We start from the raw sequence: 26,578 nt of genomic DNA, 5'->3' as shown, positions 1-26,578 counted from the left end.
GGCCATGACCCCTGACCTTGCAACACAAGTGCTCTGTGCCTAGTTGTTCTGCTTTAATCGCAGCCTTTAAAATGAGCCGGCGTATTCAAACAGTGCCAGAACGTCTCACACACACACCTGCGTAAACTAACTAACCCTCCAGCCGGTGCTTAGGCTCTGATCTGGTTTTTATAATGCGAAGCAGTCTCATGTTACTTATTCTAGTATGAAACAGAAGAAACCATCCTAAATGTGACACTTGAACTTGCCGGGTGCCGTTTCTGCAGGCGCTGGAATGTAAGCCTTCTGGTATGCAACAAATTGACGTGAAAGAAACTGCCAGCGCCTGCCCGTCTGCCTATCTGTTCGACTGTCTTCCTGTCTGTATTGCCTAACTCCCCACAGAAGATTTTGCCACAGGCATTCTCAAAATCCACCGTAAACACGTTTCTCAGCCCAGACCGCTGCCTAACAAATGCTGAGTGGAAGTTGCACTTGCAATTCCAATGCAAACAACTACTCAGGGACGACTGCCAAACCACAATTACCTCCCACAATGCAGTGAGTGGTAAAATACTCCACCTATCCAGTATGAACCTACGTCACATGTGCTCACACACACCACTGATTCTTGAGATGATTCTTTTATAATCTATCTGACATTAGTTTTAAAAATAGCAAGCATTCCACTCTGATATTAATCACAGATGATCACATAAATGTACCATTTCATTAGATTTTCTCCTTATCAAAATTATGACCATCCCCTAAACATACATTCTAACAACATCCCCTAAATGTATCCATTCTAACTTTATACTTCATATATATATATATATATTTAAAATAATTATATTATAAAATTAAAATATATAAAAAAAATATTATGTAATAAACCATTTTAAAGTATTGTATTTGTCATTTACATAAAATAATGAAAATATATGAAATAAGTCATATAATAACAATCTGAATATATATAATATAGTATAGTATATATCATTATAAATAAAACATAATATTTAAAAAATAATTATATTAATAAAATAATGAATATATCAAACTTTTATAAAATATATTAAATAACATTCTAAAATAATATTATGTACCTAATTATAATATTTGATATATAATACAACTTAAAAACACCTAAATAAATTAACTTATCTTTTATAAAAATAAAATAAAACACCTCTTGTATAAGGTTTCACAGTTGTGACACTGTCATATATTTATTTCTGATTATGATTAAAATTCAGGCAAAAAAGAGAGTCTTCATCCTGAAGAAGAGTTCAAGAATATTACACAAGTTCCCAAACATAGGGGAAAATATTTGACCATGCTGACCAGAATAAACCAAAATAATTCCTCAGTTTTATAGCCGTTTTGTCCCAGAACTAGAATCACTTAAGACACACACACACAGTAAGTGATAGGAAGTAACTGGCTCACACACACCTCCAAGATTAAAAGGCCTCTCAGCTGGAGTGAGCCGCAGCTCAACAGCCACTTGACAAATAGCAGCGGCGCTCGCAGCAAATGGGTAATAAGAGGTGTGCTCTTTTGCTGTTCCAGCAAGAGGAAGGCAGCGAGGTCAGAAGGCACCAGAGCACCATTTCTCGCTGGAATGGCCAGATCTGTGAAAGAGACACCATCTCCGACATGTGCCATGACTTATGTAAACAGTCAGATATGCACCCACACTACCTCCACCATCATCTTATACCTCATGGAGACGTACTCAGCCATAGCAAAGACGGAGCGAGATAGCTGACATGTCTCAAAGTACATTTGAAACGCAAGTGAGAGTCTGCAGTTGACGTGAAAGAACTGTAAATCACTCTCGCAAGGCCGCTGGTAAAAAAAGAAAGGAAAAAAAGAGGCCTTGTTTGGGCAAACCGTGGATTGTGAGGGTAAAAGCACACCTGGCTCAGTCAAGTCAGATTGATACAGATTGTATCAAAGCAGCTTCACAGTGATAACATGAAAATAATACAACAAAGTTTGTTTCTAAAAGAAAATTGCGTCAACGTCCACATTAAGTAAGGCAGATCAATAATATTATTGAATATTAAATGTCCCCAACTAAGCAAGCTAAAAGCCAAGGCGACAGTGGCAAAGAACCAAAACTCCATCAGGTGACAGAATGGAGAAAAAAAAACTTGGGAGAAACCAGACTCAGTCGGAGGGCCAGTTCTCCTCTGGCCAACGAAGGAACAGTGCATGATTCGGGCAGCCTTACAAGTCAGATTGGATCGGAACATTTAGAGTATTTATCCATTTCCATCTTTTTGGAAGTCGAAGTAATCACGTAAAGTAGTAGTAGTAGACTGAAGTAATCAGTCAAAAAAAAAAAAACCTGATGTGAAGGATAGCGTTCACACTCCAGCAGCAGAGTTGCCATCTAGTTGCATACAAATCCCTTCATCTTATCTTTGTCATCGTATTTTGGTTGGTGTAACAGATATGGATTATCATAATTGCAATCATGGTCCTTAATCTGCTGGGCTGATTTAGGCTTTCCAGTGTAAGCTGCGGCATTAACGACAAAACCCCCCACATACACACAGTCCAGAACGCTAAAGCCCAGTGATGTTTTTTGCCCGTTACAATTGATACTTGTCAGATTACAGTATATGAGCCCAGGAATCTTGGGTAAAAGCTAAAGCAGACCGCTTGACTCAGAAAACGATTTACAGAGTTTGACGGGACAAACCATTACGCTCTAACATTCTCATTTACATGTAAAATTGAAGCAAGCATGTAATGTTGGGATAATGTTGCCGATGTTTTGCATGGAAAATCAAAAGTAAAGCGTCTGGAGAATGTCAGATATGTATGAAAAGCATGTATCAAAATGTATTAGCCATCACGGTTACACTTTATTTTAAAAAGGTGCTGTATGTAATTTTTTTTACTGTACTAAAGCATAAAAACACCATCATATGTTTGCAGATATTTAGGAAACACGCTGTTCACATACTCGTTTCTCTGAAAAACACTTCTACAGCCAGTTATTTTACTTTGAAATGTGCGTTCCATGTCGGAATGTTTGTTTTTGTTTTGGTCTGTGTGATCCCGCCCACTTCCAATGCACCCAATAGTATGTCGACACCCCGGGTTGCCAGTTGGCAGAAACAGTATATTGCAGCCATGGAAGCTAGCAAGCAAACGGAGTCAGAGATCACAGATTCTAAAAAAACGCTATGAATGGGAGCATATTAAAACACTGATAAATTAACTCATCAGTTTACAGTGTGTAAGTCTACTTGCCTTCAATTGTCAATTGCGCTCGCTTCTGTTGCATGTCTTCAATCTGGCAACACGCATGAGCGTCGAATCCGAGGAGGAGGGGGCGGGGGACACAACTCTCTCCGATATTTAGAATTTGGACTCCAGTACCCACTTCATCCACTAGCTATCAATATGATATACTGCACCTTTAAGATGCCCGTGTTACAGTGTAATTATACATTTAATTATTGAGTAATAATTAAACACGTACTTATATAGGGTTAGGATTAGGGTGTTGTTTAGGATTAGTAGCATGTAATTATGCGGAATTTTTAGTGATTACTATAGTAACTACATGTTAAAAAAAACATTTACCGCCATCATTATTGTAGGACCAATCACACTATTTTAGACTTTTGTCTGGGGGTTTAAGTAAAATGAATGGAGAAGTCCTGCATATGTCATCACCAGTAGGGGTGTGACGGTTCACAACATTCACGGTTCGGTTCGATACGACACAGTGGTGTCACGGTTCCGTATGTTTTCGATACAGCAAAAAGAAAAAAATGCCAGAGAAATTTACTTGATTTAAAAAAGAAAAAAAAATGTATTAAAAGAAAAAATATTTTTACATAAGTGTGAGTTTTCCTACAACTTGAAACTTTTAGTTTTATAAATGGGGGTAAACTTTGAAGGATGAACAAATAATGTTTAATAAAATTTAAATATGATAATATTTGAGTTTTGAAGTGCTGGAAAAAGATGTGTGACATACTTGAAAGCATTTTACTATTCCTGCCAAACTTCCATGGTTGCAGTTAGTGCTACTACATTAAATCCATGGTGAATGTTGCTGATCTGTGAACTTAAAGCCTATAACTAGTTAATTCATGGTTCAATGTTTCTCAACTCTTTCATCAGCGCTGTTTGATCCGTTAATAATGGAGAAATTTGATTGTTTCTCACCAGATCTCACAGTGATGTTATTACTTCTGTGGCGAATTCAAATGCTTTCTTTACTGGATCTCTTAGCGCTGTGAAGTAACAGTGTCGCTTGATCAAGATGGGCTCGCGCTGCACTGACATTGGTCCAAACTTAGCTTCGTTCCGCTTTCATTACGTTTGCCATTTGATGTTGGGCAATCACAACGGGACCACAACAGTGGTCGCGCCAACGCGACTGGTACAACGAATCGTTCGGTTTGTAATGCGTGCCGAACCGAAAGCCTCATACCGAACGGTTCAATACGAATACATGTATCGGTACACCCCTAGTCACCAGAGAAAAGTCTGTCGTTACACCAGAGGATCGAGTTATATTTTGATTAATTAATTATAAGGTCAATAAAAAAAAAACACTAGTGGTGTAACGATACCCTCATGTCATGATTCGATACATACCACGATACGATATTATTTTGATACTCCAAGACATATGGTTAATTTTTTTTTACTGTTGATTAAAAGGTTAAATTTGGTATTACATTGTGGGTGTAAATTAATAGGCTTGGACTTGGTGCTGGAGACCCAATGCACAGGACAATAGTGACACCAGAATAAAAATATTCTTGATTATGAAGCTGAAAATACAGAATTATTTTAATTCTGTCACTGCACCAATTCTGTAAAATGGCCCATATCTAGTCAAACTGCTGTCCGACAACCAAAAAACTATATTTAAAAAGGATTTAAGTATTCAAATTTTAGATGTTTGCTAAGATCCTTCAATTATCTATTGATTCCCAGAAAAATATTTAAAATATAAGTAAGCTTAATATATATAAAATCATCATTTATTGGGTACTTTCAATTGGGAGGTGGCTGTCCCAAACCCCTAAATTTCAACTTGTGAGAATTATATTGACTTTTTTTCTCAATTTTTTCCATTGTTGTTTTTAAAATATCCTTTTGATTTCTTTTAAAAAGTAAAGTAAAAAAAACACACATTTATTTCATTTTTTATTTTTAAATCATAAAACTGTCCCGCATTTTCATGTCACTACCAAAACAGTGTGTGTTTTAGTCCATTGGCTGAGACTAATTTTAACCACACCCCTACATTTTTGATCAGGAAATATTCCTGTGTCAGCGGGTACCGAATATACTCTGTATTACCAGTACTGCAGAAATGCTGGTATCATTGACTTTTTTTTAGAACCAATTGGTACTGGTAGTATTGGTAAACTTAACAACTCTATTCTGCCTTATGATGAAAACAAAATAATGGCCAAAATCGTATAGTGTTCTATGCTCAGAATGCACCATGCCACATCCCAAGACCAGTCACAGACACCTTGGTTCACACGAGCAAACCTATAAGTATAAAGTCATTATTGTGATTTAAAACGATCTAAACCATGTGTCGCTCCGCCTTCAGAAATAGATAGAAGACTACTTCACATTTCTGTCAGTGCATTTTAATTAACGCCTGTGTGATAAAGGCTAATGTCACTGTGCTGGAATATGAATTCTACACTGTAGAGTTGCTTATGGTTAATGGCCTGCAGGTCTGACACAGAGGGTGAAGGATCAGTCCCAAACAGCCTTGAATTCATTGGTCCAAAATCACATTTCACATAACGATATACTAAACAACATATAGTTCTGACTGGGTGTGACAGTGTTGCGTCGCCAAGCGTTTGGCCAGCAATTTACATGTCTCTTGAGATTTATAAAGTCCTGCCTGTTTTGGATCAAAAAGCATTTGGTAAATTGCAAGAAACTAAAAGTACTGAAGAAGGGAACCAGCCAGATGCAATATTGATTTGGCAGAAACCTACTCTTAAGTGTGTGCATGCGAATCCTCACAAGTTTGCAGTGAATATATATATGACTGAAGTGAATATATATATATATATATATATATATATATATATATATATATATATATATATATATATATATAAAGACTTCCTGTGTAGCTACAGCACCTACTTGGCGCTGTCACTGGCTAGCCCCTAGTGAGGTGTTAAACAGCTAGTGAGGTTTTGCATAACCCCAAAGAGGTTATCTGATAGAAAGTCTGCTTTTTGACCGAACCACCAAGTCAACTCCAGTTTCTTACCTTTATTAATATTGTTTCAAAGCAGCTTTACAATGATAACAGGAAAATTATGCATTTCGGCTGTTGTTCAGCTGAATTCAGTCCCCGTTTTAAAGATCCGACCTCAATTATTAATTTAGTTCATTTCATCTATAAAGCAGTTCTGCAAAAAATTATGTTATCGTCCAGCTCAGTTCAGTTCTCATTCAACATCGTCAGTACAGTCAATAATATTGTTAAATACATGTCCACAACTAAGCAAGCCAGAGGCGACAGAGGCAAGGAACCCAAACTCCATCAGGTGACAGAATGGAGGGGAAAAAAAACCTTGGGAGAAACCAGGCTCAGTCGGGGGGCCAGTTCTCCTCTGGCCAACGAACCGACACGGTGTGATTATGATTCAGGCTGCACATCAAGAAGCATTTCATTTGACTCCATGCAAAGAGTCCATGTTTGTATTCAAATTTTCAGGTATTTGACAGGTAAGTGCTGATTTTGCTTCCATAAGACCAGCAAATCCGTTTTTTTTCCCTGTTATATACACTGCCATTCTAAAGTTGAGTCTGTAAAATGTCTTCTTTTTTTTACAGAAGTCTCTTATGCTCACCAAAGCGGATTTTTTAAAATACAAAATACAGTAAAAAAAGAAAAGAAAAGTAATATTGTTAAATATTATGACAATTTAAAATTACATTTTAAAAATAGATTTAAATAGAAAACTGTTATTTAGTCCTGTGATGGCAAAGCTCAATTTTCATCACTTCAGTCACATGATCCTTCAGAAATCCTTCTATTATGGTATTTTGGTGTTTAAAGGGAAATTCTGTCATCATTTACTCACCCTCAAACCTGTATGAGTTTCTTTGTTCTGCTGAACACAAAATAACATATTTTAAAGAATGTCGTAATCAAACAGTTGTAGGCCACCATTGACTTCCCATTGTATTTTTTTTTCTATAGAAGTCAATGGCTACCATCAACTCTCTGTTACCAACATTCTTCAAAATATCTTCTTTTGTGTTCAGCAGAGGAAAGAAACTCATACAGGTTTGGAACAACTTGAGGTTAAGTAAATGATGGCACAATTTTCATTTTTCGGTGAACTATGCCTTTAAGAAACATTTCTTACTACTATCAGTTAAAAATCAGTTGTGCTGCTTTATTTTTTTACTGAACCCAAACTTTTGAACAGTAGTGCAATACAACAAAAAAAGGGGAAAAAGCTCTTTGTGGTTATCACATGCTCTGACACATTAGCTGTGGTGCTCATGCGGAGGATGCAGGTTTGAATCTGCTTCGCAACATTTCTCGATCATATTTCCTTCTCTCATTATCCATACTAATAAGTAGTGAAAGCTAAAAAACAAAATTAACAAAACAGTCTATATTGTTCTATGGACGCACAACTTATATAACTTAAAAAATATAAAAGCTTCAATCATATCAGTCAAATGAAGTCTGAATGAACTTCACTTACCCAGAGCGAGTTGATTCAACAAAACTAAAAAATGCTTATCTCTCGTAAGTTACTTTTACATAAAGAGCACTATATCAGTCCTATCAGACCGTGATAAATGTACAAGCGAGGGTTCAGAGTATAACATCCGTTATAGTTTATAATCAGTCGTAATGTTGTGAAAACTTAAATCTAGAAGTCCAAAGCAAATCCTCCAGCTGATAAAACATATGGGGAGCGGAGGTCAATGTCTGAGGTTCATAGTCCACAGCTCCCCTTAAAGATAAAACACTCACAACGGTCGGGGGCTGAAAAATTCACAAATTATTAACAAGGGTTTGACGCATGGCTATCATAAACAACCATTTTAGAGCTCCATTTCTGAACACATCAGTAACCTGAGTGTGAAACGCTGTATCGTGGTTGAATTAAATCTCATCCTTGGACTGATCATCGTGACAGAAAGCTTTGACGTTACCCAAGAGGTCTAGCTCATGGACATGTGTTTTTGAATTGTGTCCTTCAAGCATAAAAATTAGATGCGTGGATCTCCACACTTGAACCTCAACCTGTACATCAACAAAAGATGTACTGGGAGCTCCAGCTCTTTAAGCCATTAATATTCTCCTTAAAACTTGTCTAGTAAAAATGACAGCTGCAGGTCGCTCACAAAAGGGGGCAAAAAGCATCCGGCGAAAAACCTAAAACTGCCCTGCCATAAAAAAATAAAAAAAACTTCTATGGGTTTAAGAGGTAAACAGTCCACCCAGCCCCCAAATCAAGGCTCTTTTAACCGCACCACCTTTGTTCCTGAATAACGGCTGACAGAGGAATGCACCCCCCTCAACTATGAATGTCACTTTCTCATCAAGACCATGAACTTCACAGATGGGGGCGGAGAAAAAAAACACCCCCTGTCCCTCAAAAACAGCTCCTCAACCCTCCTCTCGACCCCCTAAAAAACTGTTTTTGTTGAACTAAATGTGGTTTACTTCTATGGTCTTTAAAAGGCCAAGGACAAAACCATCTACACCCTATGGATCTGCACAATTAATGATCTACGGATAAACAGGGAGTGATTTCACAAAGCAGAATACTTCCATAGCTTGTGTTTTTATGATGCAATACAAGCTTTCAGTCCCTAGTACTTTCCTCTGTGATTTCCATAAAAGGATTCATTAAATCCTTGTAGGCAAAAAAATAGACAAATACAAGGTATTTAGCACCTGTGCCCTTGGGCTGAAAAAGAAGTGAATAAACCCACCCTGTTCTGCACACTGCGGAAAGAACAAAAACATCACGAGTATATCTAGCGCTGTAATTTGAAACCCTGCTCAATTACCTCCACAAAAGCATTTGTAAATACAAGTAATCATTCATGTTTAAATGATTATGTGTCTGATTTTAGCAGGTCAGAGCTGTGCATCTGCTTGACATCAGGAAACAGCACTCCGCTTGCAAGCAGCCACATGTCTTGTGTTGGAAACTTGAGGTAAGGATTTTTTTGGCTTTCATGATAAGCTTTGGCTAAATATGCTTGTTAAAAGACAAAATAGTTAATAAATGATATATGTATATAAATCAGGTACATCCAAAAGTTAAATAAAAGAGAGATCTTAACAGATAAAAAATGATCATAAATATTATTTTAAATGATCAAAGTTTTAGGAATTATTTTTAAAAACTATTATTTTGAATTATTTCAAATCTTTTAAAATTATTATTCAGTTTTGTTGTTTTGTTTTTACAAAAAATATTTTTTATTTATTTAAAATATTAATCATTATTCAGGCTTTGTTTTGTTTTTACTAAAAAAAAAAAAACGGTTTAAAGTTTAACAACCAGTTATGGTTAATAGAATTTGAATATTTTAACCAAAGCTTTTTAAAAGACAAGGATTTATGACAATGACTAAATTAGCCGTGCTGATTATGTGAAGCATAAAGCACACATCTTACTAACAAACCTTTGTTTGCTACTATTAAAACACATGCCTACAGAAATATATAACTATAAAACCAGAAAATTAATTTGAGCTTTTACATCCAGATTTCCCAACATAAAAACACACATGAGAAGCCTAAACACACCTTCACAAATAGTCTATTATGTTGCTTAGCTCTGTGGTTTTTCTGGTACTGTGCTGGGAACATTCGGGGGTTTTGGGAAGCCCGGCATTCCTGCTGTCTCTCATCTCAGTGAACCGGTGGGGTGATGATGTATTCAAGGTGTAACACGACTCCCGCATGAAAGAGCTACAGAAACAATTTAACAGTCCTGCCTATAGCTCCCGAGTGAAGTGTAGAGCATGCTTGTTATTCAACATAACTTACAGTATACGGGCCTCTGTGTGAGAACTGAATCACGTGTGACTGGCTGAACTAATCTACATGCATGGCAAGTAAACTCATATGCATAAGAGAGTAATGTGTATCATTTATTGAAGAACATGTTCATTTGCCAAACCACATATTCATGCATGAGTAAGAGGCATGTACAAGGCAAATACTCAGACTTAAAACTGCTTTGCATCCAGGTTATTAATTATTTTGAGATGTTATATATCACGTTATCTAAATCTCCTGCCAATTGGTCTATTTTTGGCATCACTCACTGATATCACATTATCTCCACTGCTGCAAATTGCACAATGATTTCATAATCACACACCGACCGTTGGAATTTAAGAGGCTCAGATCTTTCTAAAAACAGAAAGAAAGAAAAAGACAGACCATTTTTCAGGAAAATCATATAGATACTGCCTTGAATATGTTTTACAAACAAAAGAAAATCTATCATTTATTCATCCTCATGTCATTCTAAAATCGGTATTACTTCATTGTAATGAACGTTTGAGAATATATGGACGTAACGAATATTAATGTTTGAGAATGTATGAATGTTTGAGAATATATGGACGAATATTAATGTTTGAGAATGTATGAATGTTTGAGAATATATGGACACTCATTTTAAAAAAAGTGAATGTAGGCTGTCAAGCTCATAAAAAAAACAACTCAAATTTATTTTCATAAAAACGCAAACCAGCTCTTGATTTTCATGAGAGTTGTGAGAGTAGCAATGTCCGATTCGTGAATGAATTGTTGTTTTGAGTTTGATCTTTTAATTAATCATCAGTTCTAGTTCACAAAACCAGATGAACTGATTTGATAATCAGGTCTCAACAGTGAACATCTCAATAGAGGAGAAGATTTTAAGTTAACAACAACTTCGGTAGAAATTTCAGTCTGTTCAACTCAGTTCACAGGACTTGGAAAACAGCATATGATTCATTTCAACTATTTTTATGATAACTTTATGGTTCTTTTGTGTCTTTTATGAATCTTGACAGTCTCAGATCCCATTCACTTGTTATATTGAAAAGAGCAGACAGAAAATTCTTCACAAATTCACTTTTGGTGTTACACAGACAGAAAGTCATACAGGTTTGGAACAAATTAAGGATGAGTAAATTATTATTATTATTTTTTTTTTTTTTTGTGAACTATTCCTTTAATATGATGGAATAACATCATATGGAAACCACACCTACATTTCTCCTCAGACGTCGATTAAAAAAAAGAACATTTTGAATCATCCAGCAACGTTTGTTCCTCGGACACAGAGTAATTTTGTTATTAAATCTAGTCACAATAAATACATTTCAAATGAAATCATCTTGCTCTGAAATGATTTGTCACTTTCCTCAGTAAACTACTCCACTTCACAAAAAACGCCAAAGTTTGTCCAAGTTCATAACCGAATCACGCATCAACTAAACTATCTCATACACAAACGGTGCTCAGCTCGCGGCATTATTTGAGACCAAAGTGCAAGGAAATTGATCAAATGTGTGCTTTCTGCAAGTACAGATTTATTTACAGATGAAAAACAAAAATATTCGCTGAAGCTAACCCGCTTTTTTCTTTCAGTAGCATGGCAAAGCTGTTTGAGATTTAATGAATTCTTACAGACGTCCGACGCTTTCAAACAAAAGGAATGTAACGTTATATTTTTTCGCTAAGTTTTTGACTGATGCGCGATGTTGCTTTGCGTTTGTAAATACGAAGAATCCTACACACGTCTGCATTTTTCTGTTTTCCAGAAATTATGCGCGAGAATCCAATACCTGCACGTATTAGATTGCATGAGCTTCAATTCTGCAACACAGCCTTAAAAACACGACACTATCAATGTTAAATCATACCGCATATCAAGATTAAAACATTTAATGAGTAAGCGAGATACTAAATGAGGTGTCACTGTCCGAACGCGTGCCACCTCGTTTGCACGCCCAACTTTTGTGTTTACCTTTAGTTTGATTTAAAAACAAATGTCCTGATCCACACCATGCACTTGACTTGGGCATTATTGATTATGATTACATGCTTTCCATTCGCCACGAATGTAAACCTTCAATACAGCCCGAGTCGATAATGAGCGATCTAAACTAGCAATTCCATGTTTCTTTTTTTTAAAGCGTTTGTTTTTGCCTCCCTCATGCTAGACTAAAAAGTAAAACACTGTAGCCTAACGTACTCTCCAACTCTCTCTTGCAAACCAAAGAAACTCTGGTGGAAAAAATATATATCTTTCAGTAGTCTGGGGGTAAACTTACCCAATGACAAGAAAGGTTTTGTTTCCATGTCTGGTCGGTTAGCTCATGCCAGCTGACGCGCGCGCGTTGTAAGCTGTCGGCGTCCCTCTCTGATGACAGTAAGACGGATCCACGCGGTAAAAGTGAAAAGCTTTGCGATAGTGTCAAATGTTCACTTTATGGCACTACTTCTGTTTGTTCACGCTTCTGCTCGGCTCTGTCTACAACTCTCCAGTCCACACTACTGCAAAGGGACCCAGTAAAGGGGACTCCCACTAATGTTCACGCGGGCACATTTAGCAGCGACGCGTGAGGGGAACGTTAACCCCTCCTGTGCCGCTCTGCCTGCCTACAGCCTTGAAGAAGCTAGTAATACAAATTTGTAAAAAATGTTTCCTTGAATAAGAAGCATTGTATGCACAAAAAAAAGTAAATACTAAATAAATAAATAAATATATAAAACATATGTGGCATATATTTGAGGATATATATATATATATATATATATATATATATATAGGGCTTGACATTAACATCCGCCAAATGTGGGAGGATTTTAACAGTGGCATGTAACGCAGTCACTCCTACTAGCCACTTTGGCTGGTTGAATTTTATAAATAATATATATATTTTTCAATTAAGAACCCCTGTGGTGAAAATCAAGTTTTTAATGTTGTTTATATGTCTATGTGGTGTTTTTAACATGCTTTAAGACAATCCATGTGCATCCAAATACATAAACCAACACCATTGCGGAGTATTTTCTCCTTAAAACTGGAATGAAAAAAAATGAAATCGCTGTTATACATCAGAAACTTGTAACTCATCACATTAACGTGAGCATATATCATTAACTGCTGCGAAGCTGGTTATCCCGGTATATTTTTTTGTTGACATGATAAATCGGGTACATTTAGCAATATAGCAGGTGAATTATGTATATGATATTACAATGTTATGATAAACGATGCCTTTCACCACTGACGTTCTGAGTTGTTCAAAGCGTTTCTAAGGATGCTGATTTTTAGAAAGCAGCTGTGTGACTCTGAGATGGCGAATGGGAACATGGTTTGTGTAACATTAGCAACACATTATTAGCTGTTTGATAACGTAGTCAAGCCAAAGGCTAATCACAGTAACGTTATGTGTCCGACGTTGTAGAGAGCGATACATAAAACACATTACCATTCTGATATATCGACTTGTAGATGAGAACGAGCCTGTATGAGTGAGTGGAGGCGGCATGAATAAAAAAAATTTCACAGGAAAAATGTCATTTTTGTGATCAAAGATGAGTTTAATGGGATACAATTATTGACTACAGGGGGACTTTAAAAATTGATCTGAAATAATAAACTAAGTGCAATGTAATCAAACATGTTGTCAAACATATATTTTTCGATACATATCTATACTGAAATATCTGATAGCTACACAAAATAATGTCAAAATGCTGGTCTTGACGAGTATTCACGTAAACACAGTCAGTTCTGGTTTAAGTGAACGTAAACAGTTGAGAAAGAAAACACGTGTAACAGTTGGCCTATAATGGATCTGTGCGTCAAGTGTTAAAGTGACAGCGGCCTAATTTACCTGCTGTCAAATTATGAGATAATATTAAAAATATCTATATAGACGTTTTTCCCATAGTATTGATGTAAAAATTGTGGCCAGTGAAAATGCTGAGTGGCTAGTAACTTTGGAAAACCACTAGCCACTGTGGCTTGTGAGCAAAAATAAAAAGAATGTCATGCGTCAATGTGTCACCATATCTTTTTTTACTTTACACATTTATTAATGTAATGTATGTGACATATTGGATGTCTTCTATCAGTGACAATTCTTCAGCTGCATTATTATTTACATTTAGTTGTTATTTAAATCTTTCCTCTTTAGCTTGGATTATTTTATTATTCTAGTTGTCCACACTAGGAGATGCATTAAGAGCTTGGCGAGATCACGTTAAGAGGTCATGGATATAATATGCTGTGAAGGCTGTGTTGTGGTGCCCTTGTTTTCTGGAGGATGAGGGAATTGATAAAACAATACTTTACAAATACTGCTCTGTTTGCATGTGTTTACAGTAAACTATGCACACAACCTCACCATTTAAAAAAAAAAAAAAAATTCCTGTCATTCATATCCCTATCCACTAAAAAAATGAATCAATGTAACTGTTGCGGATGAATCCGACTTTGCCACTAGGGAACAGGCCTTGCAGCCAGTTTTCTACAGCAGCATGCGGCACTACAGGATCCATATTAGCCCAGAGAGAACTAGGTCATTTATTCAATATTACACCCGGTCAATTGGATATCGTCGCCCAGCTTTATCGTTACTTCACACAGCTGTCTTAGCTTCCCGGGGATCTGTCCACTGAGTTACGAATAGCGCGCACATGGAAGAGGCTTTTGGTGATGTAGTATATGAGAATTCCTAGCAGCATGAGTAACCGTGGGCTAAAAAATGTTGGCGGCCGTCCAGGAGCAGAATACTTCTGAGGCACGGCAGAAGTTTTTTGCAAAGCTCTCTTATTTTGTTCATGCAGATAAATGTATATATACATGCAGTCCTGGAGCCAACCTGGGGGCCTACGAAAACACTGCATCGCTCGCTGAGTGTTTGAAGGTGTTCTCCGCAGTTCGGATGGGGGAATGATTCATAATTAATGCAGCGCACTGCGCATTAGAGATCAAAGCCGTTTGTCTATGCTGTGCAATAAACCTAAAGCGGCCGTGACTGGGCTCAGATGAGGGTGCGTGGATGTGAGGGACACTGTGGTGTGTGTTTTTCCCCCTTCACACCCTCCGGGTGTCACACTAAGTCTCACCACCAGGTAGTTTAACCAGTATTGGCAGTTTTTGTTCTAAGCAGACCTTTACATTCACAGTGGTCCGTGACTTCATGTGCAACTTTCAATCGAGACACTCAGATTGTGACAAGTTGCACAGTACGGAGACAATCTATATCAGGAAAGAGAAATGTGGCTGTAGTTATCTGTCACTCTATGGACTGCACAAATGAGGCATGTTAGTGTCTGTTGATGTACGGCTTCTGGACACCATCTGAACCTATAAATCAATGATGGTGGGTGATGACATAAGCCACGAGCCATGGCACAAACTTGTATTTGTACGCTTATGTGCTCTACATACAAATTTTGAAGTTATCTGAAGCAGAACGATGGCATAAATGATGATTATTATCTGAAGCACGGCTCGATTGTAACATTTCCTACAGAGGCTCAGCAGGAGGGTGTTTTTTGCGTAACACCTCTCCAGAAACGGCGCAAGGAATCTCAAGCAACCAGTGAATGCAAATTATAAAAATTTCACTCTTATTTTACATAGATGTAAGAATGATAATCAACAATGCCTTGGAAATATCAGCGAGAACATCGCAAGTAAAAGTGAAATTGGCCCTCGCTATGTGCGGTCACGTCTCTGAACAAGACCAAATTGAAACCACCTCCTGTGCATCGTACAGCTCTGGTGATGACACATACAGTGGCCACTAAAATATATGGACACTTAAGCTTTGCTTTATAATGTATGAATGTCACTGTGATCGATAACAAAATGTCAAAACAAGTGACAATTATTTTTAAAAGAAAGAGCACATACTATTCAAGCATACATATATATATATATAAGTGGCTTGTGAGAACTATAAGTGGCATGAAAACCTTTTAACAGGATGAAGATGTCCAAATTTTTCTTATTTTGTTTAAATATATATATTTTTTTCATTTAGTACTGCGCTTCGGAAACAACAGAAGATACATACATGTCCGCTGTAGTCCGCTATAGGCCGCTGTACTTTAGGATGATTTTGTTAAAGTACCATATGCACAAAAATGATAATAATAAATCTTTTTCTAAATAAGAAAGAGTTTTTCTAAACTGCAGTACCACTGACTTTCCCTGTGCGCTTCATGAGGGATTTTGTGATGTATGACTGCCCACTGTATAGAGGTCCTTTGGCCTGCTGATTATAGAGTGTAAGCGCTCTGCCGTGGTTCAGATGGATGTTTAGCCTACGGCTCGCACTCTGTAATCTAAGACAGACACAACACACTCTTTTAAACGCCTCAATCAGCCTCTCTCTCATCTGCCCGCGAGACCTGGCTATTTAATCCTTTTCTTTGGCCTTGATTAATGGCTGCTTGACCCCTGACCTCCCCACATATAAATCTCAAAAGGGTGTTTTGGGTCTCTTAGGGCTTCTCACTTCAAGACCAATTCTCTCTCACCATCTTCACGTGCAAGTGTTTATAGTGGAGCATCTCTATTGGATTCTTCGCGTTTGAATAATGCGTCCAGGCCTTGGGGGGACATCGCCGTGACGACCTCCGCCGAGGTAACACTGACAGTTTCTCTTTCAGGTCTCAAACGTCATGATAAATGGAACACGGTCCTTTCGGTCACCATTGTGCTCGAGCGTTTGCAACACGCTCATCCATAATGGCTGTTTGCACTGATGCCATTCCGCCGTTACTATGGGGACCTGGTTCCTCGCAGCACGAGATTCATAAGGAAATATAAATCTTTCCCCAACCTACATGAAAGAGATGAAGCCTGAGATGTTGGATTATAACTGAATCTTTTTTTTTCTCCTTCTTTAAAAAAAAATCTGGAACAAAACTGATTTGCACGGATTCCAGATATCTAGAAATCCAATCCAAGGTTGATCACACACACATTCCATTGAGGCTAACCGATGTACAAACTGCGCATAGACATACAGACAACCATAGTAAAGGATGGATAGAGGAAGAGCCTGGAGGCCTGATAAAAAGAAGGGTAGAAAGCTGGACTTCTCCCCTCTTTCAGCCTGAGGGATTCTCTGTGGTCAGCAGCAAAGCAGAATGGGTCAAATTCCTCACATGGGGTCAGAGTGATTTCTGAAGACACTGCAAAAGCCAGAAGCTGACTTCCTCTTCAGATTGGCTTGTGCCAAGGAACAGGGAACTTGACATGCACAAGAAGTATCTGGACAATTAAGGAAATTTATGTTATTGCATTAGATATCAGATTATATATACAAATATACTGTATGTACACTGCAGTTCAAAAGTTTGGGGTCAGTAGGAATACATTTAAAATGTCATTTATTCCTGTGATGCAAAGCTGAATTCTCAGCATCATTACTCCAGTCTTCAGTGTCACATGATCCTTCAGAAATAATTCAAATATGCTGATTTGCTGCTCAAGAAACACTTCTTAGAATTGATGTTGAAAATAGTTGAGCTGCTTAATATTAAAAGGTTATATTTTTTTTCCCAAGATTCATTGATAAATAGATTTAACAATCTTTTGTAACATTATAAAAGTCTTTACTGTCACTGATCAATGAACGGTAGTGTATATAGTTACTTTCATTTAGTTATTTTAGTTATAAATGCTAAAAATGCTGTTTAGTTATAACTTAGTCACTGCTTAAATATTAAACAAAGTGGGTTAAAGGAATATAGAAGAATCATTACACTTTTTTCCAGATATAAAAGTTATAAAGTTATTCTCAAAATTAAGACACATTTTTTTTAATAAAAAATCCAAATATCTGTAATGTATAGTTTTGGTTTTTGTTTCATGTTCATGTTTAATAGTTTGTCACGTGATTCCCTTGTCCTCATGTGATCTTGTCATGTGTTTCCCAAGTCTTATGTTGTCATTGGTTCATTGTCTTGATTGTTCACAGGTGTTTCTTGTTTAGTAACCATTTTCCCTGTAACCATTGTTGGTGAGTTTCAAGTAAAGTCAAGTCTGTTGTTTATTTTGTATCTGTTCACATTAGAAGTTAATAAATACAGCACTTGGGTTATATCAAGCTCGCCTACAGTGTACTTAATGTTACAACAGCAAACTCTAGCATGATTTGTATGCAGATGCTACTTTGGTTCAATATTTTTGATCCGATGCAGTGAAATTCATACAATTTTAAGTACCAAGTGTGCACAAATACAGCAGAGAAATGTATTTCTATACAGAATTACTGATAGTAAACAAAAATGTAGAAGTCTGATTTAAAACTGTAGCATAATCTCACATTTCAAATGTAGAGGCTTTTCATAGTAGACCACACATTAAAGCACATCAAAATGACTGACAACCACATGCAGCTTCCAATGTGCGGTCAGAGAATCAGTAAGCAGATGAGATGATTTCGCAAGGAAAAATACCCAGATTGCTCTAATACCACTCAATGCGAAGAGACCGTTTAGACGGTTTCATCGCTATGGGGGCTTTCATTCAAGCTGGAATCCGTTTGAAACGGTGGATTTATCTCGCGATCGTGCAGCGGAGATGACAAGACGATGGAGAGCAGCTGAATTGAGAGGAGAAGAGATGAAATGACGGCCCTACAGCTCAATATTTTCATAGGCAATTAGAGTCCACTGCTCTGAGGGCAGTTATCAATATTGAGGCATTACATCACAATCGCTCTGCTGGAGCAAGTGAGAGCTCCACTGCAGGGATCCACCACAACGCTGGCATACATCAAGCTTTAAATCCCATTATACAGATATTGGCTACATTCAAATTGGCAACGTGATAAATATCTGACATCTCGGTTTATTGCCAAGGCAAAGAAATGGGAATCATTTTCTCCCTCAGAGTCCGATACTCACCAACCTGAATAGATGCTATTTTCACCCAGAAAGGAGGAAACTCTCACTGGAAGGCAAGGAACGGGACTTGGGTGTTTGGAATGTAGACAATCGCAAGACAAATGTAGGCTATGTGAAATATAAAGTGACTATGATAAAGAAGAATAGTTTGAATGAAATCTAGTTTAGGAAACAATTCTGCTTTCTTGGTTGCATTTAGTTGACAAGACTATAGGTGTTTGTACTAATTTGTGTATTTTCAAAGGCTGGTAACAGCATGAAATGGAAGTTGCGATATACTTGTATCCCCTATAAAGTGAGGCAGGGATGAAATTATAAGCCCGGTAGACTAATTCGCCAGTGGCTCCCTCAAGATTTTCCTATGGGTTTTTATAAAGGTTTTTTTTTTCAACATAAGTTTACGACACTTGGACGGTTTGTGAAACAGGTTCTCGAAGAAAAAGAAAAAGTAGGACTGTACTTGATCTTGTCTATCGGGAATTGTTTGGATCATTGGATCGTTGTTGTTTGCTATTGCTGTGATGTCACGTGAGCTACAGGTTGTCCCGCCTTCACGCCAGTAAACACGGCATCAGAGAAGATGATTGCAAGAGTGAGGGTCAGTTATTTTGATTAAATATTACGAGGGCACATGAATAAAAATAAATAATCATGTGCTTGGATAAATCATTTAAACAAATACTGGAATATTCCATAAAAAAAACAAGAATTATCCATTTTGATTTCACAGTTACTTTAAATAAAGGTTTCCCACTGAGGAATGATGTTTCAAATCTGCTCGTTTGGTGGCACTACTAGCATTAGCATGTTACCTGAATCCAAGTCAATACAAGTGCCCAAAATAAATATTCAAACACAATGTAGGATGATGGTAAAGTGTTTAAATCGCATTTCTATAGTTCTGTCTTGTTTCCAAAGTCTCCAATATTATAATCTTCAGCAAGTGTGCATCATTTGGGTACTCACAACACACATCATCTCATTGCATTTTGTGTGTGATCATGCGACTTACACTACAAAATAGCATATAACTGTGCATAAATACACAAAAAGGGATAGACTTTGGGGCTCTAAGAGCCCCATTACAGGGGATGCAGGCAACATATACGTTTTTTTTCACCGAATGATTTATTTTCATCTCTGCTGGGGGAAAGCTGAGCTCGGTTGGACTTCAGCTGGAAAAACACAAACCGCAGAGAGAGGCGCTCTTGAGTACACAACGGTCACATCATTGAATCACTATGGGTTCGCTGCAAATGGGCTTCCCTGGGCGACAGAGCCGGAGAGTGATGATGTAATTAAAGGATTCTGAAGAAACCCACTGAATTCTCAAAAAGTGCTTCATTTTAAATAAATCTTGGTTCTTGATTTGCTTGATTTGTTTACCCCAGATGCTTATTTATCAATAAAAATTTTTAATTGTCATCACAATGCTAAAAGTACAAGTTTAAGACACTTAGCACTCACTTAATGCTAGTTGAAATATCCATTTCGAAACTGTGATACTAATCACAATATACCGATAAACACATGCACATGATAATGCACTCATGCAGACTGAGGCAGACATTATTTCCTGTGTAAGACCAGACTAGAAAACACAAACCACTTGGGGTTAAAGCAATACTTGCCAAATTACTTACTGTTGTTGCCTCATATTAATCAAAACAATAATCTATGCATGTGTCTGTGTCCAATGCTGGCTTAAAATACCAACACAATGAACTCAGAATTGATACTTGTATTTCTATTTTACTACAGTCAACAACAAAGACCTCATAAAAGGAAATATATATATAATTTATCATTCTGTGTTTGGGTCTATTTCTGCATTTAAAAAAATCTGCAAAAAATGATTACAGTAAAAATGATTTTTCAAAGTTGTAAATAAACCTTAAACCTGTTAAGTGTCACCCCCCTTTTTTTGAATATACATGAAGATGCACATTTCGAACTTAAATGGTTGTAATTCAAGAATGCTTTGGAATATAGACGTAAGATTGGTCTCGTTTTAAAGAAGACATTTGGCAGATTTTTGTAGAAGTGAAATAAATTAAGAAAGTAAAACAGAAAAAAGTTATAGAAGTTTGAGTTTATGAAAATGTACAATGTAAAAAATGTAATTAATCATATTTTATATAAAATATATATTTTCAAAATCTGGGCGACTCTAAAACTGCAAAAAAAAAATAAAAAAAAATAATCGAAGCCAAAAATCTGAACAGGTTGTGTTTCAAATTTTAGGTTGATATCTCAAAAAATGAGCTTTCAGTAAGATTTTGTTTGGGCGCAGTACCAAACTTTTTCACTAGATGACAACCAGACTCCATTAAAGGGCGCCCCCATTTACATATGTGTTTTGAGTGATATGAACCATTATTTCCACAATTTTCATACAATTTATAAAGTAGACATCCTATTCAGAAGTAATATGAGAAGTTTGGCAAGTTTTGATATGAATTCAACCTCTAAGAAACACATAAAAAGAACAAGTATGTGCGTTATAGCTTGCTGCCTGCCACATCACAAATGGTGAATCTATAATTTTTTTCTTTATATTTAAAAAAAATTCAGAGCTTTTTTTCTAAAATAATTGAATGGATGCTATCTTTTGAACTCTTGGCATGAAAACAAACTGAGGTTTCTACCCTTTCATGATTTTTCATGTTCATCACTATTTCAAAATAAAGGTCTAAACACGCCTTGGGAGTATGGAAATATTCTTGTTGCAAATTGATAAATTACATCTCCTCTGTAATTTATTTTGTCAAGATTAGTTTAGGTTTAGTATAGGATATTATCGTTTTAAAAATGTAATGGATTTGGCCGGTGACACTTTTATTGGAGTATGTTAAGTACTAATTTAGTCTTTTACTTAAAATTTTCATGTTTAATTCAGTGTTACTTGCTTTTAATCTGTAATTATTTGTAATTCCTACTTTGAAAAAAAAAAAATTAAGTTGATGTGTGAAACATTTATAGGCATTTTGAAAATGAATCAATAAAATTGAGAGCAAATGTGCATATATTCATTTAAATGACTGGTTATGGTATCATTCAACCAGTCTGTGCTCTAAAACAGTTATCATCTGTACGTGTAGGTGAGGCTTACTGTGTGTGTACATCTCAAGCCACTTTCCTATTGTGATTTATACTCTTCACTCTCTCTCACTCTCTCTATCTACTTCTGGTCAACCGCCATAGTGAAAACAGCTGCCATGGTCAAATCATGCAGCAATAAATCTGGACACTTCCTTCCACTGTCTCCCACTTCAAGGGGAAGCCTGAACTGTTGCAAACACCATTAACCCCTTTCCTCTCCATCCGCAAGCCAATGCCACATCCACCACTTGAAAAAACACCCTGCAGAAAAACTCAAATGAAGGGGAGGGGTTGGAAAGACAGTAGAACCTTGAGGAAAAGAGAACAGAAGTTCTCGAACCCCTCCCATCGGTTCTTGCCGTAGCTCAAACTTCAGATCCAAGAGCAGCAGACCACCAGATCATTTCCCATATTCCGTTTCCTAAATTCCACAAATGACGAAATTCTTTAAGAATATGAAGTTACACACCCCTAATCAGTCACCTACATGGAAAAGACAAGCAGTCAATGAAATCAAAATCTCTATTTTTCTATTTATTTTCTTTAAAATCTGTGTAACCTACTGTAACAAATTTGACATCTATAAAATTGTATTCAAGATAATTTAAGATAAAGTGAGATACATTTTTTCTTTTTATTAACCAAGAATTGATTTGATTGTGAAAAGTAGATATTACATAACAGAATGGAGAAAAATCAAAAGTGGGTTTGCGAATGGTGTTTTACTGACTATAGAATATTTTCTCCTATCCCAGTTTAAGCCATTCATGGGTTGATTTTCCTTAAAAGTGTAACTAATGTGGAGTTTCATTCATGAATAAATCAGTGTTTTAGAGTAAATTGGTTAAGCAAATGATTCATTCAATGACTCAGCACTCAAAAAGACACTGAAATTACATACATCCCTATTATATAGTAGGCGAAAAACACTATGTGACAGGAGTAGTATGTCCAAGTTCACAGTATAAAAGAGTGGGCAAAAACTACCGTGATGACCTACTTCTTCCGGTGAAATTCTGAAGTGTACATACGATGGACACTTTAATATTCCATGCAGCCGCACGGGAGAGAATTTGTGAATGGGAGTGAAGAGACTACATTAGCCATTTTGTCATTATCACATGATAATGACAACATGGTGATTATAGTATATGTCCAGATCACATTCATACTACACACATTCACACTATATAGAACGTACTTTTATAATGGTTGCAAAGTAAGTACTTATTCAAAATAAGTACCTACTCAAGAGATTATGCAATTTCGGACGCAGCCACTGTTGCCACAAACTGATGAAACCTAGAGAGTTAAAAATGTCACTAAACCTCCCTTGTGTTTCTTTGCAATAATATCAAAAGAACATCTCTGAAGACTTCTGTTGGCCATATCAAAATTAGTGACATTACACAGCGACTCCATAAGGCAAGACGAACATGTCTTTCTTTACAATGGCAGAGGAAAAACTTTTCAAAGGCTTTCCATTCACAGACGAATCCTGGCTGAGTGAAATTACTGTCCCAGAATGCCAATTTGCAGCTTGAGGAGAATATTTGGATGGGGAGGTGGTGGGTGCCAGAGAGGCTCGGAATAAAGATGTGTTGACATTGAAACACCCAAATGCATCTGTGAAATCTGAGATGAAAGGAAAGAGAGGCTGTCAATCATATCCCAGTCCTGCCATGAACTTGAGCACACAGCTCTGCAGAAAACCCAGCCTTCAACCTCTCGGTTTAAGAGCATATAGACCTAGCAGATATTCCCTAGCAGATATTCTTGATCTCATTTGGGCCATTTAAGAATTCATGCAGCCAGAAAGGGTTTTCTGAGGTAATTTTTAACATCTCATGGAGAATAAAGCCAACGGATCGCAAATAGTAAATAGCCAACAGGACTAAATAGCTATTGCAGAAGTCTATAACGCTTTATAATACTGAAATGTCTTCATCTATAATGAGAGAAGCATATCTGAGCCCATAAACTGAGGCTGCCAGTTTAAACATATGATAAATTATACTACATAAATATTCTCCCCCAAGACATGCTCTGACAGATGCTTTTTTGCTTCTACTGAGTGGTTTTGGATCCTGAAACAAATAAAGCCAGTCGAATTGCTGAAAATCTGCATATGTAAGGTCTCTGCAGCAGTTACACTGTCATCCCATCTGAGAATTTGATCAGGTGGCAATCAGCAGGGTCTGTGAAGTTGTCTCTGTCACCTTGCGTTTGCTCAAACTAAAACAATGATGTCATGTTTTTTTCCCAGTATTCTCGTAAGCATGCCGGGAAAAACAGGCCTGACTTCATCGTTTCCCTCATCGTTTCTCACACTCAGAACTGCGTTTAGAGGTGCCTGTGGTCATTACGTCACACAAACAGACTTTAAATCAAAAACTAGCTGGTGGCAGCACCTGTAAATATGGTTAAATAGCGCAGCCTAAGCCCGGTGGGACCACGACCCAGAAAAAGAGAAAGATAAACAAGACCACAAAAAAATAAATGACAGGCAGGGAAAAAAGACAAAATAAAGCTCCTCATTCAAATCATATTTTACATGGATCTTATGTCTCGACACGCTTGCTTAGCAGAGAGGAGCTGAGCTTCTAAAGCAAGTGACAGCAAGATGGCTTAATATGACTGATTCCCTCTGTTGTGTTAATGTGATTCGGCTCTGGCTTGCCAGCAAACACAAAAGGAAGAGTGAAAACGCTAAGGCGATGTAGAGTCCCCTTCATGCCGATCTCAAACTAGCTGGGCAGTTCATCGAGCTGCCAAAAAGACAAGCACGGTTGAGCAACGAGGAGCAATGGCAAGGGATAGTTCACCAGAAAATTAACAATGTCATTATTGACTATTTTGAATGACTAGTTTTAGTTTTCGTCTATACAATGAAAGTCAATGGGGTCCAAACAAAACAACGTTTAGAAAAAAAAAACATTCAAAATATAGCCTATTCTTTTATGTTGTTCCACAGAAGACAGAAAGCCATACAGGTTCAGAACAACATGAGGGTGAGTAAATAATGACAAATGTTTTTTTTTATCGCAAACTATCCCTTTAACATTGTGTGTTTACCTGATTTGCTATGTGTGTGTAATTTGTTTGCCAACAGGGGCGCTTGTCTCAGTGAGCAGTGCCAATCGGAGGACCTCGTGCCAACGGATGCGACCGGTCATGTGCATATTAAAGGAGGTGTGTTAGAGATTGTGTCTGATGGTTAGACGATGAAGAGTGATGAGTGGGACAGATGAAAGCGTCACAATAACACAGCATACTCCACCTGCCACTGCAGAACGCTGCATCTGCTCAACATTAACATATCCCTGAGCTCCAACAGCCTTCTGGAGAGAGCAGGGGATCTTCTCAAGATACTGAATCACGCATAAATATAAACAAAAACATTCCTCCAGGAAATCTATTTCATATCACTACTCTTTCTTTGGATTGGAACAGCAACAAAAAAGTTAAATAAAATGTTTAACAGATGGAAAAACAAAACACTAAATGCTTAACAGACGGCAAAACACAAGACACAAAATACACAACATGTTAAAAAAACGAAGAAACAAATCTGCCAGCAAAAACACAAAATGTTTGATAGATGCGAAACGTGAAATGTTTAAAAAATGGCTAAACAAAAAGCACTAACAAAAACACAAAATGTTTAACCGATGGTGAAACGAAAATTGCTGACAAAAACAAAATGTTTAACAGACAGCACAAACACAAAATTCTTTAGAAATGGAAAAACACAAACCGCCTGCAAAAAAACAAACAAACAAACAAACGTGAAATGTTTTACAGACTGCAAAATCTCAGACAAAAAAATGGCAAAAATTAAAATTGCTGATATAACCAGAAAATGTTTAACAGTTTGTTTGTTTTTTAAACAGCAACAAACCGCCTGCAAAATCGTGATTCTTACAGACTGCAAACAAAAAGCGCAAAAACAAAAGCATCTAAAGCATGAATCGCCAGCAAAAACCCTAAATGTTTAAAAGACTGCAAAAATAAAAATTCCTAGCAAAAACAAAACGTTTAACAGACCTCAAAACACAAATAGCTAGCAAAAATGTTTGAGAAAAATGTTTAACAATTTCAGTGCAGCCAAACCATAGACTGTAAAAAAAGATGGATGACGCCCCTTCGCTCTTTTCCATTGGAGAGAACTGAAGCCGCCAGTGTCCCGATATGGCGCTGACATATTGGAACTTGAGTCTGCGCAGTAGCGTTTTCGGGACCAGTCATGCGCAGTCGTGTGCAGGAAGTAAAGCCGCGAAATCAAGGCCCCGCCCTCACGCTCGTTGAATCAATCGCAAGCACACGCCCCTGCACTTTTCTTAAAAGTGGCCTTGTCTGCTCCGTTCCTCTCCAATGATGTCTGCTGATTGCAGTATATACCTCGTTAAAATAAGGTAAATACAACTACTAACCATATAGTCAACATTATGAAAAAAAGTCCGTTGGTGCTTCAGTTACTACTTCGCACAGAGAACCTGTCAATCACAACATTATGTCACAGCACCGTTTTTATAG

General features: G+C 37.1%; 1 protein-coding gene across 3 annotated transcripts in view; it reads right to left on the bottom strand.

Annotated features, from left to right (window-relative positions):
• The window catches only part of rxraa (retinoid X receptor, alpha a), a 203,524-nt gene that overhangs the window by 130,788 nt on the left and 46,158 nt on the right, over positions 1–26,578 (bottom strand). Inside the window, exon 1 of one of the 3 annotated variants that reach the window (XM_056268256.1) lies at positions 12,331–12,573. The exons of the other annotated variants lie outside the window; for them this stretch is intronic. Coding sequence (XP_056124231.1) covers positions 12,331–12,358 — 28 coding nt within the window. The 5' untranslated portion in view covers positions 12,359–12,573. Of the gene's footprint in view, positions 1–12,330; positions 12,574–26,578 lie in introns of those variants that run through there. 3 annotated transcript variants of the gene reach the window in all.

The sequence above is a fragment of the Rhinichthys klamathensis genome, unplaced genomic scaffold (genome assembly GCF_029890125.1).
Source record: "Rhinichthys klamathensis goyatoka isolate OS25496 unplaced genomic scaffold, OSU_Roscu_1.1 h1tg000270l_1, whole genome shotgun sequence".
NCBI lineage: Eukaryota > Metazoa > Chordata > Actinopteri > Cypriniformes > Leuciscidae > Rhinichthys > Rhinichthys klamathensis.
The sequence above is the reverse complement of the archived record's forward strand: the minus strand, read 5'-3'. Positions and strand labels throughout refer to the sequence as shown.